The following is a 19,326-nucleotide window of genomic DNA, read 5'->3' as shown; positions in this document are numbered from 1 at the left end:
CTTGCACCTCCGCCCGAGGCTGTCCAAGCGTGCCACGAGGGGCTGGTATTTAAGCAGCTTCTCTGCAAAGGCCTGCTCCATGTAGCTGTCAAATGAGCAGCCCACTTCCACCTCCCCCCAGAACAACAGTATCCTAGCGTATTTGGCACACAGGAAAACACAATCAAAAACCTCAAACCAGCTTCCCCTTACACAAGAATGTTTATACGTGTGTGCTGTTGGTGAGACTACTTGTCTCACCTTGCTGGCTATCAGGTCAACAAGGGGGTCATGTCTAGCAATGTACAAATCCTTGTATGAACACATGTTCGCACTCATAAACACATATACACATGTACTAACAAATATGTTCACACTACACACAAACACGTACTCCACAGAAGCAAAGGGAAATAGAAAAGTCACATTTAGACTGTTCTAGGCTTACCGTTGCGTTCATCTTACTGGATCCATGCTCATTGCAGGTGACTCGGGTGAGGTTGAGGGGACTCTGGTGGAGGGCAGTCACAGGGTCCAAGGGACAGACAGTGACCTGATGGACGGAGAGACGGAGGGAGACACGGTGGTCATCGCTGGACAGCCGGAGGTGCTCAGCACCACGGCCATGCAGGTGGAGAATGAGTTGGTGGATCTGATAGACGAGCTGTTGGAGAGAGATGCCGGCGCCGTCAACAGCTCCATTATCGGTAAGCAAAGCAGTCTGCTGTCCAGGAGTCTCTTATTTATTTTTGTCTGTTCAGAAGGGTGAAATGTTACAAAACCTTCAGGTAGAAATACGTTTTGTAGAACAGCTGATTGTTTGTCCTGCAGAATTGGGCATCATTTCCACTCTATTGCTTACATCTCTATCGGAAATATTCTTAACGTTTCACCCTCTGAATACACCACTGGGCTCATCAGAGTGATGGTATCAATAGAAAGGGGCGGGCACATACAATACAGTCTTGGCGGTTTGTTTTTGATTGGTTGTTTGTTCTGTCACTCAGTGGGACGTAGCAGCGGTGAGGACGAATCACAAGAGGACGTGTTGATGGATGAGGCGCCATCCAATATCAGTCAGGCTTCTACTCTACAGACCAACAGAGAAGGTCAGTGCTGGCTCGGATGTTTTCTTTTCACATTGTCCTCTCCAGCATGGCTCCGACAGTTATGGTGGCCAGCACAGCACAGCTTGGCTTGGCTCGGATCTGTCATAAAGATACATTAAATAACTATTTAATTTGTTCTATTTAGTACTATGGGTTTATTAGTGTGAAAAGGGTCAAAGTGTGTTGGGTCTCACTCACTGTCCTCCCTCCATCTGACCTTCACTGCCTCCATTTCTCCTTCACTGTTCTCTCTCTCTCCATCTCTCACTCCATCGCTCCTTCACGGTTCTCCATCTCACCCTCCAATTCTACTTCACTGTTCTCTATCTCTCCATCTCACCCTCCATCGCTCCTTCACTGTTCTCTCTCTCTCCATCTCACTCCATCGCTCCTTCACTGTTCTCTATCTCTCCATCTCACCCTCCATCGCTCCTTCACTGTTCTCTATCTCTCCATCTCACCCTCCATCACTCCTTCACTGTTCTCTCTCCATCTCTCACTCCATCGCTCCTTCACGGTTCTCCATCTCACCCTCCAACTCTCCTTCACTGTTCTCTATCTCTCCATCTCACCCTCCATCGCTCCTTCTTTTCCTACCGTAGACTCTATGAACATCCTGGAGCCCGAGGATGAGGAGCACACGCAGGAGGAAGACTCCAGCGGCAGCAACGATGATGAAGACAGCCAAGATGAAGAGGAGGAGGAGGAAGAGGAAGAGGAGGAGGACCAGGTGAGGAAAAGGAGGATAAGTTTGGAGTGTTTTTGTTGTTTGGACCGTGCTTGATTTAGTAACCTTTTATTAGACCTGAAGAGTTGCATTGGCTCTGGCTTAGTGGGCTAATACAGGGGAGATCTGGGTGTGAACCTGCTCGGTCACATTTGAACGGTTTCCGTTCACTTTAGAATTAGTTTGACACTATGTAATGTCAAAAAAAAATATGCCATGTTCTCTTTGTCTCAGGATGATGAAGAAGGTGATGAGGATGACGATGATGAAGGGTCTGAGATGGAGCTGGATGAAGATTTCCCAGACATCAACGCTGCGCCACACATCCGCTTCGAGAGGTTTGACCGCGACGATGACCTCATCATAGAGTTTGACAACATGTTCTCCACCACCGGTGAGTCATCTTGGTGTTTTATTCATCTTTGTTTTCAATATATAGATAGATTTAGAAGGCAACGTATGTTATTGGACTGGGCCCATACTTATAAAGCTTCTTGGCGTAGGACTGCTAATTTAGGATTAGTACCCCCGTCAATATAATCATATTCATTATAATTGAAAAGGCAGACCTGATCCTAGATCAGCACTCCAACTCTGAGATGCTTTATGAATACAAGCCCTGATATCTCCAAGTAGATTTCTAGTCTGTCTCTTTGAAATCCTCTTGAACAACTAAGACTACAGACACACAGCCGTACCAATAGCTGGAATAGTTATGTAGCTGTAATAATATATAGGCCAGATTATAGTAACCATATAAGTATGTAGAATGACGGGGCTGTGTCACTACGTGTCCCCCTAATGTCTGCAACTGTTCTCTCTGTTTATCATGTTCCCATCAGCTGACATCCCTCCCTCCCCAGGCAACATCCCCAGCTCGCACCCCCTGATGGTGCGCCACGCCGACCACGGCTCCTTAACGCTGGGCGGAGCGGGCACCAACAACCGTCTGGCGCAGGGCATGGGTCGCAGCCAGAGAACGCTACGCCAGCTCACCGCCAACACGGGCCACACGATACACGTCCACTACCCTGGGAACAGACAGCCCAACCCCCCACTCATCCTGCAGAGGTGAGACAGATGCTACAATTAATGAATGGATTAATTCATGGGACTTTTCCTAGGTCGTGGGTCAGATTCTGTCAAATACTTGAGCTGCCTTTGGTTTAGTTTGCCAGGTACAAAGGGACTTTTGGAATAGTCCCCCAAGTGCATACTCCAAGATAAATCAATTGCACCTCAAAAACAAAGTATTGACAAGAATTGCTCTACTCATGTGTTTGACCCAGGTCCATTTCCAAGGAGGTCATGGGTTCATGTCTGTTTTAAAGATAATAAGAGTATATATGCCTGTACCTTCCCTCTCCTCTAGACTGCTGGGTCCCAGTGCTGCAGCAGACATCCTGCAGCTGTCCAGCTCTCTGCCACTGCAGTCCCGTGGCCGTGCCCGGCTCCTGGTGGGCAACGAGGACGTGCATATCATCGCCCGCTCCGACGACGAGCTGCTGGACGATTTCTTCCACGAGCAGAGCAGCACCGGAGGACAAGCGGGTAGAACACTCACTCACTGTCCACCAGTCCACTCTGCTCTATGGGCTGCTTTCCCAGACCCATGTTAAGCCTGGTCCTGGATGTAGAAATAATTTCATTGGAGAAGTAGTCCAGGACAAGGCTGAATATCTGTGGGGAAACTGGTTCCTAAGGGCTTATTATGTGCTAGGAGCCCCAGTCAAAGCTTTGATTTCCATTGTGTTGAATTCCTCGTAACTCTGTATATATCCTGTCTTTCCAGGCACTCTGTCCAGTATCCCCACTGCCTTAACCCGATGGACTGATGAGTGTAAAGTGCTGGATGCTGAGAGCATGCACGACTGTGTAGCAGGTATAACACATCTTCTACTAGTCTGACACATCATTATTGTATTCCCTGATTCTCACATTGTTGCTGAACCATGCAGTCACACACATATACACACACACACACACACACACAGTACACCTCACCCCTCTAACCCCACCCCTGTCTCTCTCTCCTTCCCAGTGGTGAAGGTTCCTATCCTGCAGCACCTGGAGACTCTGAGAGATGAGGAGCTGGAGGAGAGGAGGGAAAGAAGGCGGAGACAGCTGGCTGAGGAAGAGGAGGCTAAGCAGAACGACCGAAGGTCAGGAGGAGGAGAGGAGCCCAGGGAGCAGAGTCTGCAGGGCTCAGGACTGGGGACGGTCAACGGTGCTGTTGGAGAGACCACTGCTGGTACTGGCACTTTCTGTTTTGAAATGCCTCCACTTTACTTTTGCAAGTAGAAGAGTACTTTTTTTGTAACATTGCTTTTACCGGATTCCTTCGAAGTTTGAAGCTTTAACTTGTAAACATTCTGCTAAAGTGAATACTTACTTTTCGGATAATTTTCTGGTCATTTTCAGTATATTCTTCTTCTGTGCATGTCTTGAGTAGCCTAACCCAAACCCTCTGGACCCTTCTGAAGCCAGTGGACAGACGGGTGGTCGGATAGATTAGCGTGCTGTGGGCTGAGGTAGTAGTTTGTATAGTTTTAGGATCACACCAGATCTGGGAGATGACTATACAGTCTACTGTCTTTCCTACGGCAACGCCATGGCTACCCAACTATTACCATGGAAACCACAGGACTGCCATCTTAGCGTGGACGGTTACTCTGCAACTGATGGTTGCTTTGTATGTAGTGATGTTGAAATGTAATGTGCTTTTGTCCGCTTGTTGTACGGATGGAACCCATACCCTTCTGTGGCTGTGCTGTGGTGAGGTAGTAAGTTGTGTTGTTGTTGGGGATCAGGATAGTGCACCCCGTACGGGAGATAACTATACAACTTACTGCCTTCCTCAGTGCTGCCGAACAACGTCTCACAGCAATCTCACTCAGGAAAATAAGCTTTGGACCATTGATGTCATTGTTACCCCTCTAACTCAGTGCTCCTCAAACCTCTCCTTGAATACCACAGCCAGTTCCCTGTATTTAATCTACAGTACTAGCACACCTGTAGGATCTGTTTCTGTACTCCTCTGTAACTGAAGTAGTGAACCTGTTGCTCCCTACTGAGTTAGTTTCACTCAACCCCTCATCTCCTGTTCTGTGTATTGTGACATCAAGTGAACCTATTACTGAAAATCAGAACTGTTTGTCAGTTGTCCCCTCTGTTCTGTGTGTCTTCCCTGGCTCAGAAGGTGAGCCCCAGGGCAGTGGGGTGTCCTGTCTGGATCCCCCAAGGGTCTCCGAAGGTTTCCTCACCGCGCCCCCCTCAGGAGAGGTCACCCCCACCACCCCAGCCCCCCACGAACAGGCCCTGGTCTCCCTGGAAACCGCTATCTGCCAGCAGGTCCACCAGCCAATCGCAGACCTGCTCCTGGCCGAGTCGCACGCCAATTCACTGGCCGCACTGGCGGGGGCGGGTCTGCCTGCCCTGGCGGCATCATCCGATAGGCCGAACTGTGAAGCTGAGGCGTCCCAGATGGAAATGTCCCCGGCGCCCACTATTGGTGAGAGAGGAGGAGGAGGAAGGAGAGGAGGAGCGATGATGGATGGAGGCAGGGAAGGTAGACTAACTTTGAAACTGTAAAAAGTATTGGTATGTTTGTTATAGCTCGCCCGGAGCACCGGTTGGCGGAGTTTGCACATTTGAGACCATTCCATTGGTCTTGTCCAGCCAGGGCACCAGGCTGGCTAAAACGAATGTACCCTCTCACAGAGTGATTTGATGAGCAGTAAGGACACACATCTGTATTTGCAGTGATGCTGTTGACTAATCTGTCCGACAACAATCTGTCTCCTTTTAAATATACCCTTCATGGCAAACTGCAACATTGCTTCAAAGGGTTGTGCTAGGGTAGATATCGGAACAATGCATGTGTCAAAATGCAACCACATTGTTTTTCCCCAGGCTGTTGCCTTCAGCCTATGAAGAGTTGTTTAGTGTATTAACTGACAATTTTGCTCTTCTCCTCTCCTTCCTCCCCTGTCCTGCCCCCCAGCCTCCCTGAGTCCAGACATCGTGGAGACCTCAGAGCCTGCAGCGGTGGGCGTGTCACAATTGGAAGGGTCTCCCATGGATACCAGTAGCCCCGCCTCTGCCACGCAGGAAGAGCCCGTCCCCAACCCCACCCAGGCTGTTCATCTATCTCAGGAGCTGTCTGGGAGTGGAGACAGCGGACTGACGGACAGGCACACAGACGCAGAGACAGGGTGAGGGTCTTAGAAGAAAATACTAACGATACATTCCAAATTCGAACCCTAGCCCTTACTCCTTTGGCAATTGTCTAGATCTAGAAGATTTGGATAGGTTTGTATCAAACATGATGGAAATTCTACCTCACCTATCAGAGGGCAAGATGGAGCTATTACTGTTCCATATTACTTATATCAATGTGATCTGTTTAGATCACATCAGATACAAATAAATGTGATCTGTTTAGATCACATCAGATACAAATAAATGTGATCTAGGCAGGGGCTCTGAGGGAAAGATGAGCTAAACAAAACTATTTTTCTCATGCCTCCCCCCTTCCTCTCCCCCTTCCTCTCTCTCTCTCTGTAGCTCCACCACTGTCTCCTCCCCTGGAGAGACCATGCCCCGGAGTGACCGTGCCAACAGCCAATCCCAGGCCATCCAGGAAGAGCCCCTCCCTTCCACCAGCAATGAGGATGAGGACCCACTGGCAGGTAAGAAGAGTCTCATTCCCTCTAGCTCAGTGATGGGCATCCCTCCTGGAGAGCTAACCTGATTCTACGACTCACCTGTTGCACATCAGGACCTTGATTTGATCTAGATTGTTAGAGCAGGGTTGGAGCAAAATCATTCATACACAGTAGCTCTCCAGAGGGAGGGTTGGCCACACTTATTCTACTTCATGCACAGTAAAGCTCTACATTTCTACACTCACCCCCCCCCCCCCTCTCTCTCTCTCTTTCTCTGTCCAGGCATCAGTCTACCAGAGGGTGTGGACCCGTCCTTCTTGGCAGCTCTTCCAGAGGACATCCGTCGTGAGGTGCTCCAGAACCAGCTGGGTATCCGACCCCCGGCGCGCCCCCCTCCCTCCTCCACCCTCCCCTCCACCACCACCCCTATACTGGGAGGAGGAGCCGGGGTCACAGAGGTCAGCCCTGAGTTCCTGGCTGCCCTGCCACCTGCAATACAGGAGGAGGTGAGCAACAAAACTTAGGACTATTAAAAAGCGTATTATTTAACCAGCAATGTAATTGGAGGACTGAGAGAACTGTGTAAGAAGTATTTTGAAGACTTTATGAATTCTCTATATAGCCTTTATAAGTTGTTTAACTTATTTTGGTTTAAAGTGGGACCGGTGTAGTTCTAGATGGTTTCTAGAAGCCTAACCCGCCTCCCTCTCCTTCCTCTCTCTCGCCTCTCTCTCGCCCCTCTCTCCCTCCCTCTCTCCCTCCTCCCTCTCACCCTCCTCCCTCTCACCCTCCCTCCTCTCACCCTCCTCCATCTCTCTCCCTCCTCCCGCTCTCCCCTCTCTCCCTCCTCCCGCTCTCCCCTCTCTCCCTCCTCCCTCTCTCCCCTCTCTCCCTCCTCCCTCTCTCCCCTCTCTCCCTCCTCCCTCTCTCCCTCCTCCCTCTCTCCCTCCTCCCCTCTCTCCCTCCTCCCCTCTCTCCCTCCTCCCCTCTCTCTCTCCCCTCTCTCCCTCCTCCCTCTCTCCCCTCTCTCCCTCCTCCCTCTCTCCATCCTCCATCTCTCCCCTATCTCCCTCCATCTCTCCCTCCTCCCCTCTCTCCATCCTCCATCTCTCCCCTATCTCCCTCCATCTCTCCCTCCTCCCCTCTCTCCTCCTCCTTTCTCTCCCTCCTCCTTTCTCTCCTTCCTCCTTTCTCTCCTTCCTCTCTCTCCCCCTCCCCTCTTTCTCCATCCCTCTCTCCTCCCTCTCCCCAGGTGTTAGCGCAGCAGAGGGCAGAGCAGCAGCGTAGAGAACTGTCCCAGCAGCCCACGCAGGGCGACATTCCCCTGGACCCTGTGACCTTCATCCAGACCCTTCCCTCAGAGCTTCGTCGCTCCGTCCTGGAAGATATGGAAGACAGCGTGCTGGCAGTCATGCCCCCGGACATCGCTGCTGAGGCAGCCGCGCTGCGCCGCGAGCAGGAGGTGAGTGTAAGATTCAAACCTTTTCCTACACACTATCACCAAGTAACAAAACTGTGCCAACTCGCATAGAATGTCTTCGATAAAAGAACAACAGAATTGATCAAATACTGTTTTGGCTACATCATGTGTCATTTCATCATTGCATTGATTGTAAATTTGACATCACCAGGCTCGTCAGAGACAGCTGATGCACGAGAGGCTGTTTGGCCATAGTTCCAGCTCGGCCCTGTCGGCTATCTTGAGGTCGCCTGCGTTTACCAGCCGCCTGGGGGGCAACAGAGGAGTTCAGTACACCCGCCTGGCCGTGCAGAGAGGAGGGACCTTCCAGATGGGAGGAGGGGCCAACCACAGCAGGTGAGAGGGACAGGATTGGTGTGAGGGGAGAATTTGTCTGCGTGATTCATCGGTTTTAAAGTGTGCGTGCACGTTACATCTTAAGTTTCCGTCTAACGTGTCCTCTGTCCTCTCCCCAGGCCGTCCAGTTCCAGTGTGGACTCTCTGCTGCGTCTGCGTGGTCGTCTGCTCCTGGACCACGAGGCCTTGTCCTGTCTCCTGGTCCTCCTCTTCGTAGACGAACCCAAACTCAACACCAGCCGTCTGCACCGCGTGCTCCGCAACCTGTGCTATCACTCTCAGACGCGTGGCTGGGTCATCCGCAGTCTCCTCTCCATCCTCCAGCGCAGCAGCGAGAGCGAGGTTTGTGTCGAGACCACCCGGCTGGAAGATGCCAGAGGCAAGCGGACCACCGCCGGTCAGGGAGGTTACAGTGGGAGTAAAGGATCTACGACCACAGCTACCGCTGCCTCCTCCCTCTCCTCCTCTTCCTCCTCTTCTCTGGAGTTGATCAACAGGGTGGAGTCTCGTAGCTCCTCCCAGCTCTCCTGGCTGTCTGTTTCCATGGATGCGGCGCTCGGCTGCCGCACAAACATTTTCCAGATCCAACGGGCGTCAGGGCGGAAGCACGCCGACCGGCACTCTGCTGGGGGGACGTCAGGAGGGCCCGGGGGGACCCTGGGAGGAGGGGTACAGGGGGTTACAGCTGGGGTGACGTGTGCAGGGGGAGGAGGGTCAACTGTACACATCCACCCTCAGGCCGCCCCTGTGGTCTGTCGACACGTACTGGATACTCTTATCCAGCTGGCCAAGGTAGGAGACTGTTTAGTACTCTGGGTGAACATGGTACTTCTCAGGGAAAGTGGGTCTGGAATCTGTATCAGTCATTCATCTTAGGGCTCCAAAACTTTGTGCAGGTTTTTCTGAATGGTGTGTTTGATAGATAACTGCCAGATGACCAGAGCATTTGTACGTCATGGTCTTTAAATCCGGTTTGTTTTTACTTTGAAAGTGGGTTTGAAAATGTTACGGAAATAGTGCATTTTCAATGTAATGCGTCTCTTAGTTAGTCCAGGTCATTAAACTTGTGTGTTCCTATCTCCAGGTGTTCCCCAGTCACTTCACCCAGCAGCGCTGTAAGGACCTGCTCTCCTCCTCCACCTCTGATCTGGACTCACGTCTGTGTGCTGCTGCCTCCATCGTCACCGGAACAGCAGGAGGAGGCTCTAGAACTACCCAGACCTCCAACACCCTCTCCACTCCCTCCTCAGCCCAGAACTCCATCGGCGGGGGCGCCTGTGGAACGGCCATCACCCCCCAGTCCCTGGGCATCTCCACCGACTTCTGGGACCTGCTGGTGAAGCTGGACAACATGAATGTGTCGAGGAAAGGCAAGGCCTCCATGAAGACAGTTTCCCTGGGGGCTGGAGGGGAGGCCGAGGGGGCTCAGTACAGCCTGGAAGCCTCTCCGCTGGGCCAGCTGATGAATATGCTGTCCCACCCCGTGATACGACGCTCCTCCCTGCTCACCGAGAAGCTGCTGCGTCTCCTCTCCCTCATCTCCATCGCCCTGCCTGATAATAAGGCTACGGAAGTCCCAGCTGGACACCCAACGCCGCAGTCTACCACAACCGGAGCTGGCAATCCCGCCACTGCCACCAGTGCAGCCGGTGCTCCGGGCTCGGCCTCAGCCTCTGCTCAGGGGACCACCGTAGGGGTGGTGTCAGGAGCTCAGGGCTCATCTTCCACCGCTATAGTGTCCATACCCACCTCTACTGGAGCCAGCGCCACAGGTGGGAACGCACAGCAACTTCACTTCAGAAGCAATTCACTGACCTCAGTTTATATTTGACTCTGATAAAATGAGATTAGCTTTGTCACTAAGTGGAGTTTGGTCTTGTCTACCCGGCAATACTAATAGTGTCAATGTTTATCTATGTGAACGCTACAAGGTAACGCCCCATAGTAGAAGACTATAATGTGATTGTGATGTGTGATTGTGGTGTGTGTGTGATTTTGTGTTTTGTCTCAACAGGGAAGCATCGAGCGACCGTGCTCTGTGTTGAAAGTGACACCAAACTTGCCTCCACTGGACTCACTGAGAAACAACTGCAGCTCTCTGTCGAGGTACAGAACAGAATGCCCCCAAAACCAAAACTCGGTTCCTAACTGGGAAGGCTCATAGCTCTCTACATAGCTAGGTGTATCTGTTGGTGTAGTAGAAACTGTTCAGAAGTAGTGCACTACGTCCAGGCACTTTCAGGTGCGGGGTACAAAACAACGTCTAGTCATGTCCCTACAGTACACTACTTTTGACCAGAGCCCAGGTACAGTAGTACTTCCTTCGTGTTTGTCTGTTTTCTTCTGTTTGGTTCATAATGAACACCCCCCAGGCTTGAGTAACACCAGTGGGAGAGTCTCCTGCCAGGCTAATATAGTGCCTCCCACCTTTTTCTACCCCAGGCTCTGACAAAGGCGTCCTACGTCGAAATGTAGGCCTGTTTCTAGGTCCTGAAAGTAAATTCTCAGATCAGGGCTCCTTTTTCTTTGTCTTTAGTTTCCTGGGTTGTCACCTGTTGAAGTGTCCTGGGGTAAGGAATGTCTTTTGGCTTGAGTAACACTCTTCCCCTCCCCAGGTGCTGACCAGTCACTCGTGTTCAGAGGAGGGTCTGGAGGATGCAGCCAACATCCTGCTCCAGCTGTCCAGAGGAGACGGAGCTACTAGAGACACAGTGCTGCGTCTGCTGCTGAGTGGAGCTAGACACCTGGGATACACGCTCTGCAAACAGATCGGTTAGTATGCCACATCATACACACCTGGGATACACGCTCTGCAAACAGATCGGTTAGTATGCCACATCATACACACCTGGGATACACGCTCTGCAAACAGATCGGTTAGTATGCCACATCATACACACCTGGGATACACGCTCTGCAAACAGATCGGTTAGTATGCCACATCATACACACCTGGGATACACGCTCTGCAAACAGATCGGTTAGTATGCCACATCATACACACCTGGGATACACGCTCTGCAAACAGATCGGTTAGTATGCCACATCATACACACAACCATATACAGTCAAGCTGTTTGTAGCCTTACAAAGCTGACACTACACACACTACCAATGGTTGCGTTCGGTTCATTTTCATTAAGATTTCACTTATGAACCAATGGAATGGTCAATAAAATGCATAAAAAAAAAAAAAGGTTTAACAATTACTTGAGAGCGAACTCAATGTGTATCTTCTGATGGTGTTAAATTTAGTTTTCTGGACATAATGAAAGGTGTTCCGCAGGGGTCAATTCTGGGTCCTGAAATGTTTACTGTTTACATTAATAATTTTGACTTGTCTGTAAAGAATTGTAACCTGCACTTGTATGCCGATGAAACTGTTGTTTATGCCATTGCCCCCATGGTTGACCAGGCTCTATCTGAACTACAGTCTGCCTTCACTGTATTACAGAAAAACTTTATTGACCTGAAATTAGTATTGAATGCAGGTCAAACTAAGTATATGTTCTCTAGAGCGCATCAAAATAACTCTGATTTAAGCATATGTACTTTAGATGGGGTCGATATTGATAATGTCCCTGCTTAGAAATATCTGGATAGATGAAAAGCTGTCTTTTTTAAAAACCATATTGACGATTTCGTTAAGATAATAGAAATGGGCTTCTATAGAAATAGGTCATGCCTGTCGCTAAATAGTAGAAAGGAGATTATTCAGTCGACGTTCCTATCAGTCCTAGACTATGGCGACATCTATATGGACGCATCTGCCACTTCATTAAAGCTGTTAAATGCAGTTCATCATAGCGCACTGCACTTTGTTACGGGTGACTTTGTATTAGTGCTCATCACTTCATTCTACATTTACATTTACATTTTAGTCATTTAGCAGACGCTCTTATCCAGAGCGACTTACAGTTAGTGAATACATTTTTTTTTTTTTTTATACTGGCCCCCCGTGGGAATCGAACCCACAACCCTGGCGTTGCAAACGCCATGCTCTATCAACTGAGCTATATCCCTGCCGGCCATTCCCTCCCCTACCCTGGACGATGCTGGGCCAATTGTGCACCGCCCATGAGTCTCCCGGTCGCGGCCGGCGGCGACAGAGCCTGGATTCGAACCAGGATGTCTAGTGGCACAGTTAGCACTGCGATGCAGTGCCTTAGACCACTGCGCCACTCAGGAGTATTCTCTACCAGAAAGTTGGTTGGCCTTCTTTGATGTCATGTAGGTTGATACATAGATATATTTTCATTTATAAAGCCCTTTTACAAAAACACCCACTGTACCTAACATCATTACTAAAATTTATACTTATGAGTTACCAAACCCGGTCTCAGGGATGGCTAACTCTGGAAATTCCTTCAGTCTTTACGGAGTTAGGGAAATCAGCTTGCACCTTATTTGTGGAACAGTCTTCAAAATGTTCTTACATTTGATGTTCTGGTGCCTCTAAGTCAATTCAAAAAGCTGATTGAGGACCTTATTATTGATGAATGTCTTTGTTTTTTATGAATGTTTGTCTTCCTACTGTGTGTTTTCGGTCATTTCTGTAATTCAGGGCTCATCTGTGAGAGACCTTGGTCTCAGTATGACTCCTTGATAAAATAAAGGTTAAATAAATAATGTGCAAAGGTAACCCACTTACTGTCCTGTCTACTCCCCCTCTCTCCTCCTCCAGGCACGTTATTGGCCGAGCTGCGTGAGTACAACCTGGAGCAGCAGAGGAGAGCCCGGGCCGACGCCCAGTCACCTGACGCCCCTGCTGAGGATACCTCCCTCTCCGCCAGGCTGAAGGCCGGCAAGCTCTCGAGCAGGTAAAGCGAGCGAGAGCCTTGCGACAGACAGACGGGGTTTAGGGGTCAAGCTCTCTAGCAGGTGAAGCGAGGGGGTCTGGGGACAGATGGGGGTTAGGGGTCAGGGTAAAGTTCAAGCTCTCTAGCAGGTGAGAGAGGGTCTGAGGACAGACGGGTTAGGGGTCAGGGTTAGGGTCAAGCTCTCTAGCAGGTGAAGAGAGAGGGTCTGGGAACAGACGGGTTAGGGTCAAGCGCTCTACCAGTTGAAGAGCAAGGTTCTGGGAACAGACAGACGGGTCAGGGTTAGGGTTAAGCTCTCTAGCTGGTGAAGAGAGAGGTTCTGGGGAGGACATAGTACCAGATGCTGTTTTTCTTGACCCAGATTAAGCCCACACCTAGACAAAAAATCATTTTCAATTTTAGTCCAGGGGTAGGCTTCTCAATTGCTTTTTAGTCAGCTTAATCTGTGTCTGGGAAACTGGGCCTCAGTGTCGAACTCAAGTAGTCTACATACTAGGACAGGGAAGACTGTGTGAAAGGACTACTTCTAATGGATTTCATTATCTTGAGACTAAATGCCCAGTATTAAGGACAGTATCCTGTTGAGGCAGCTATGTGATTAGGCTGACATTTAGCTCTCTTAAGGACACTCCTCTCTGATGAAAGTGTCATGGTAATGAATAGTCATCAGTGGTTCTCTCCTCCTAGTGCCAACTTGACCTATTCAGGTTTGGCTAAATACGACGCTTTAAATAGATGAGTCTGGGAGAATAGAGAGAAACCCACAGTGTAAGGCTTGAAATGGAACAAATCTCTTTTTTTATTTTTATATGGTTATGATACTCAAAAAGTTGAGGTTTAGGCGTATAAAATTAAAGGTTACTCAACAATCTGTCAGTGTCTGATCATTTAGGCCACAGCTTTTGCCTTGGTGTGTGTGTCTATACTCCTCTACCGCTAGTCCGTTTCTGTATACTGACTATACTTTGCCTTGTCGCCCATCCTCGCGTGCTGGCGGGGGCGCAGGTTTGACGGCTCTGAGAGCGTGGTGATCGTGGCAGCCCAGAAGCGTACGCTGGGCGGGCGGGAGCTGCAGCTGCCCTGCATGTCTTCCCTGACCTCAAAGACGTCCACCCAGAAGTTCTTCCTGCGGGTCCTGCAGGTCATCATCCAGCTCCGGGAGGACACGCGCCGCGCCAACAAGAAGGCCAAGCAGACCGGACGTCTAGGTGAAAGGAGTGCACTACTAAACACGCTCACATACACACAGAGTACCCCATTACACACAGAGTACCCCATTACACACAGAGTACCCCATTACACACAGAGTACCCCATTACACACAGAGGGTAAAATCATTCATAGTAATGGCTGAGTCATCAGTCTGTTAATGTAAAGAAATGAACCGTAACAAAACGTTTTATTTATGAGCAGGTTAATATGACCAGGAAATGCCCATTGAAGACGATACCGGTTGAGAGCTTTCTCTAGCAGGGATGTGATTTCCCTGATTATCAGGAATGACAGCTTTTCTATCACATCTCTGCTCTGGGTGTTATGTAACTGGTCTCTCCTGTGAATCCAGGCTCCACCAGTCTGGGCTCTGCCAGCAGTATCCAGGCGGCAGTCCGTCAGCTAGAAGCTGAGGCAGATGCCATCATTCAGATGGTGAGAGAGGGGCAGCGGGCACGCCGTCTGCAGCAGGCCCCCCCGCCCTCCGCCTCTGTCACTGCCGTCGCCACCGCCGCCGGATCCTCCGTGGCCGCCCCTCATGCCCCCGCCGCTGCCCCCGGCACGGCGAGCGCTGCCACGGTTAGCATGATTGGCCGCATCGCACTGACAGAATACTGCAACTACTGAGCAAACATAACTAAATGCAAACATGCATATTGATCCATACACTCACACATTACTGCTATTGACTACATGACGCATACTGACGACGTGCTTATTCTTTAGACCTGGCTTCAAATAGTACCAGATGGGTGTTTTTTTGGCACTTTTGGGACTCATTGCATCAGGCAAGCTCAATTAAGTGTAGCTGAAGTATTAGAAAGAAGGCAAATACTATTTTAACCAAGGTCTGATTACATGCATACTGACCATACGCTCACACTGCTATCGATTACATCCCCATGCATATTGAACTTACTCTACAGGCATGTAAACTGACACTGCTATTGACATCGTCATTGCATTTACAATCAGCCTACAGTACAGCCCAACATCCATACAGCTGACATGATGAATGATGACAGTAGCTGAAAACAGACAGAGATATGTACTGCAAATGATCCACTGTATTCTGACGGCCTGTCTCCTGTTATTGACATGTTCCACTGGCGGACGGTCTGTCTGAAGAGTGAATGCATCAGACCTGGGTTCAAATACTATTTGAAGTCATTTCATATACTTTATCTGAGCTTGACTGAGAGAGCTGAGAGAGCCTGGCTTATTGGAAACAATAGAATAGAGTAAAGAGAGCAGACCCTCAAAGTATTTTGAAGATTTCAAATAGTATTTGAACCCAGGTCTGGAAGGGATGTGCTGGCTGCTCTCTTTACTGTATGATATGATGTGTGTATTGGCTGGCTGTCATGGCTTCGTGCTTTTTGCCCCCCCCCCCAGTCTGTCTCTGTCTGCAGCCTTATGAGAATGTCATTGTGCATCAGCATGGCACACTGGTTTTCTGCTTTACTGGAAAACTGTCAGCCTTGTGTTGAATTAATCTCCTTTTTTTCTCTCTTTCTTTCCCTCTTTTTTCTTTCTCCCTCTAACTTGTTCGCTCTGTTTCTCACTCTTTCTTGCTCTCTCTCCTCTCTTTTTGCCCTCCCTCCAGTCCTCTCTCCAGTCGGAGGTAGGGTCAGTGTCTGAGCCCCAGGCAGCCCAGAGGGATGATTCTCCCATGGATGTAGACCCTGCACCCCTGGGTTAGACAGGCCTCCACTACAGTCACCACTATAGTCCTCCACAACACACGTTCCAGCTCGTCTTTATTGCAGTCACGCTGTGCAGATCAGATTTCACAACGCCTTCGAAAAGTGTTTCAGGAAACACATTCATATGGTATAGCAAAGTTCTGAGAGCAACGTGACTGCAAAGAAAGACAACTTTGAACATGACCAGAGGCCCTCAAACCACAACATAAATACCATTCTTTAGGGAGTGTGATTCTAACATTATTGTGTTTGGTATTTCTTGCTCTTGTGCAGATGAAGAAGGCAACAGCCAATCAGAGACAGAGGAGCGTCTCCCGGACCTCCCCCTGCTAAGCGAGCAGCTACTATTGGACGAGCTGTGGGACATGCTCGGGGAGTGCCTGAAGGAACTGGAGGAGTCACATGATCAACACGCTGTTCTGGGTACGTTAGGTTTACAATATTGAAACTCACATGGGTAAAACTAGGGCCCTGAGTTTTTCCTGAGTGTGACATCTGTATACTATGTGTTAACAATATGTATCTGTCGTAGAACCTCCATTGGAAAACCATATGTCCTGAATTTTGCAGTCATGCAATGAAACATGATCAACCCTCAGCCCATACGAAACAGGAAACGTTTTCAAATGGAATGTTTTGTACTTACTGAACACAACCTTGGATAAAAACCTTGGTCTAAGGCACTGCATTGCAGTGCTAGAGGCGTCACTACAGACCCGGGTTCGATCCCGGGCTGTATCACAACCAGCCGTGATCGGGAGTCCCATAGGGCGGCGCACAATTGGCCCAGCGTCATCCGGGTTAGTGGATGGTTTGGCCGGGGGGGCTTTACTTGGCTCATCGCGCCCTATGGACTCCTTGTGGTGGGCCGGGCGCCTGCAGGCTGACCTCGGTCGTCGGTTGAACAGTGTTTCCTCCGACACATTGGTGCGGCTGGCTTCCGGGTTAAGCGGGCTGGTGTTAAGAAGCGCGGTTTGGCGGGTCATGTTTCGGAGGACGCATGACTCGACCTTCGCCTCCCGAGCATGTTGCAGCGATGAGACAAGATCGTAATTGGGGGAAATAAGGGGGTAAAAAATTAATGAATAATCCTTTCACAGGATTGATGACGTAGTCTACTCACATATCGCCCCCTCTCTCTCCCTCAGTTCTTCAGCCGGCGGTGGAGGCCTTCTTCCTGGTCCATGCCACAGAGCGGGAGAGCAAGCCCCCTGTCAGAGACACCAGGGAGAGCCAGTTGTCCCACATCAAAGACGAGCCTCCCCCCCTGTCCCCCGCACCCCTCACCCCCGCCACCCCCTCCTCTCTGGACCCCTTCTTCTCCAGGGAACCCTCCTCCATGCACATCTCTTCCAACCTGCCTCCCGACACACAGAAGTTCCTCCGCTTCGCTGGTGAGTTTTGGGACTACAAAGGAGGCTATGGGAGGGTATAGCAGGATATAGACTCCAGTATTTTCCTTGCAATCCTCTCTCTTCCTCCAATGATTCCTCATAGGAGACGAGAGCGGAAGTAAGGAGTGGAAATAAATAATTGAGAGATTCAGCCTGGATCATTTTGGAAAGCCCATGTGTGTTAAAGACCTACAGTGCAACGGAGATGTTTTTCTCCCTCCCTCTCTCCCCCCTACAGAGACTCACCGTACGGTGCTTAACCAGATTCTGCGCCAGTCCACCACCCACCTGGCCGACGGACCCTTCGCTGTGCTGGTTGACTACATCCGCATCCTCGACTTTGACGTCAAGAGAAAGTGAGGAAGGCTTTTCTTCTGGGGCATCATCTGGGTCATGTTCATTAGAGGGAGGGACACCCTGGACCTGTCCAAAAATAAACTCTCATTTTGTTTTTTGTTTCAAAACAGTTTAAAAAATGTTTTCAGTTGGATAAGGTCAATAACTGATCCTTTGGATGGAAGCGTGCCTCTTTCATGATAACATTTTAGCTTCTTTTTTGACTGATTTATTGAGTCCCCCTCCCTCTCCCCAGGTACTTCCGTCAGGAGCTGGAGCGTCTGGACGAGGGTCTGAGGAAGGAGGACATGGCTGTCCACGTCAGGAGAGATCACGTGTTTGAAGACTCCTACAGAGAGCTGCACCGCAAGAGTCCCGAGGACATGAAGAACAGACTGTAAGGAACAGGGACTCTTCTTTCCGCCTCCCTCTGTCTCTTAGAGTTTCTCTGTCTGTCTCTCTCCCTCTGTCTCTTAGTGTTTCTCTGTCTGTCTCTCTCCCTCTGTCTCTTAGTGTTTCTCTGTTTGTCTCTCTCCCTCTGTCTCTTAGTGTTTCTCTGTCTGTCTCTCTCCCTCTGTCTCTTAGTGTTTCTCTGTCTGTCTCTCTCCCTCTGTCTCTTAGTGTTTCTCTGTCTGTCTCTCTCCCTCTGTCTCTTAGAGTTTCTCTGTCTGTCTCTGTGTTTCTCTGTCTGTCTCTCTCCCTCTGTCTCTTAGTGTTTCTCTGTCTCTCTCCCTCTGTCTCTTAATGTTTCTCTCTCTGTCTGTCTCTCTCCCTCTGTCTCGTAGTGTTTCTCTGTCTCTCTCCCTCTCTTTCTTAGTGTTTCTCTGTCTCTGTCTGTCTCTCTCCCTCTGTCTCTTAGTGTTTCTCTGTCTGTCTCTCTCCCTCTGTCTCTTAGTGTTTCTCTGATTGTCTCTCTCCCTCTGTCTCTTAGTGTTTCTCTGTCTGTCTCTCTCCCTCTGTCTCTTAGTGTTTCTCTGTTTGTCTCTCTCCCTCTGTCTCTTAGTGTTTCTCTGTCTCTGTCTGTCTCTCTCCCTCTGTCTCTTAGTGTTTCTCTGTCTGTCTCTCTCCCTCTGTCTCTTAGTGTTTCTCTGTTTGTCTCTCTCCCTCTGTCTCTTAGTGTTTCTCTGTCTGTCTCCCTCTCTTTCTTAGTGTTTCTCTGTCTCTGTCTGTCTCTCTCCCTCTGTCTCTTAGTGTTTCTCTGTCTGTCTCTCTCCCTCTGTCTCTTAGTGTTTCTCTGTTTGTCTCTCTCCCTCTGTCTCTTAGTGTTTCTCTGTCTGTCTCTCTCCCTCTGTCTCTTAGTGTTTCTCTGTCTGTCTCTCTCCCTCTGTCTCTTAGTGTTTCTCTGTCTGTCTCTCTCCCTCTGTCTCTTAGAGTTTCTCTGTCTGTCTCTGTGTTTCTCTGTCTGTCTCTCTCCCTCTGTCTCTTAGTGTTTCTCTGTCTCTCTCCCTCTGTCTCTTAATGTTTCTCTCTCTGTCTGTCTCTCTCCCTCTGTCTCGTAGTGTTTCTCTGTCTCTCTCCCTCTCTTTCTTAGTGTTTCTCTGTCTCTGTCTGTCTCTCTCC

The 19,326-nt window shown here is 49.7% G+C and overlaps 1 protein-coding gene across 1 annotated transcript in view; it reads left to right on the top strand.

Annotated features, from left to right (window-relative positions):
• LOC311148373 (E3 ubiquitin-protein ligase HUWE1-like) overlaps window positions 1–19,326 on the top strand; it is a 98,745-nt gene that overhangs the window by 74,117 nt on the left and 5,302 nt on the right. Inside the window, exons 55-80 of the mRNA XM_084185325.1 lie at window positions 465–686; window positions 987–1,088; window positions 1,691–1,818; window positions 2,050–2,209; window positions 2,658–2,886; window positions 3,188–3,366; window positions 3,608–3,697; window positions 3,857–4,066; window positions 5,012–5,383; window positions 5,819–6,029; window positions 6,382–6,506; window positions 6,765–6,988; window positions 7,735–7,950; window positions 8,114–8,298; window positions 8,418–9,090; window positions 9,383–10,070; window positions 10,313–10,404; window positions 10,914–11,070; window positions 12,983–13,118; window positions 14,124–14,326; window positions 14,683–14,909; window positions 15,937–16,027; window positions 16,310–16,459; window positions 17,185–17,430; window positions 17,669–17,786; window positions 18,023–18,163. Coding sequence (XP_084041451.1) covers window positions 465–686; window positions 987–1,088; window positions 1,691–1,818; window positions 2,050–2,209; window positions 2,658–2,886; window positions 3,188–3,366; window positions 3,608–3,697; window positions 3,857–4,066; window positions 5,012–5,383; window positions 5,819–6,029; window positions 6,382–6,506; window positions 6,765–6,988; window positions 7,735–7,950; window positions 8,114–8,298; window positions 8,418–9,090; window positions 9,383–10,070; window positions 10,313–10,404; window positions 10,914–11,070; window positions 12,983–13,118; window positions 14,124–14,326; window positions 14,683–14,909; window positions 15,937–16,027; window positions 16,310–16,459; window positions 17,185–17,430; window positions 17,669–17,786; window positions 18,023–18,163 — 5,575 coding nt within the window. The remainder of the gene's footprint in view (window positions 1–464; window positions 687–986; window positions 1,089–1,690; window positions 1,819–2,049; window positions 2,210–2,657; window positions 2,887–3,187; window positions 3,367–3,607; window positions 3,698–3,856; window positions 4,067–5,011; window positions 5,384–5,818; window positions 6,030–6,381; window positions 6,507–6,764; window positions 6,989–7,734; window positions 7,951–8,113; window positions 8,299–8,417; window positions 9,091–9,382; window positions 10,071–10,312; window positions 10,405–10,913; window positions 11,071–12,982; window positions 13,119–14,123; window positions 14,327–14,682; window positions 14,910–15,936; window positions 16,028–16,309; window positions 16,460–17,184; window positions 17,431–17,668; window positions 17,787–18,022; window positions 18,164–19,326) is intronic.

Source organism: Coregonus lavaretus, assembly GCF_964263955.1.
Source record: "Coregonus lavaretus genome assembly, chromosome: 20".
Lineage (NCBI taxonomy): Eukaryota > Metazoa > Chordata > Actinopteri > Salmoniformes > Salmonidae > Coregonus > Coregonus lavaretus.
Note: the sequence above shows the minus strand (reverse complement) of the source record. Positions and strands in the feature narration are given on the sequence as shown.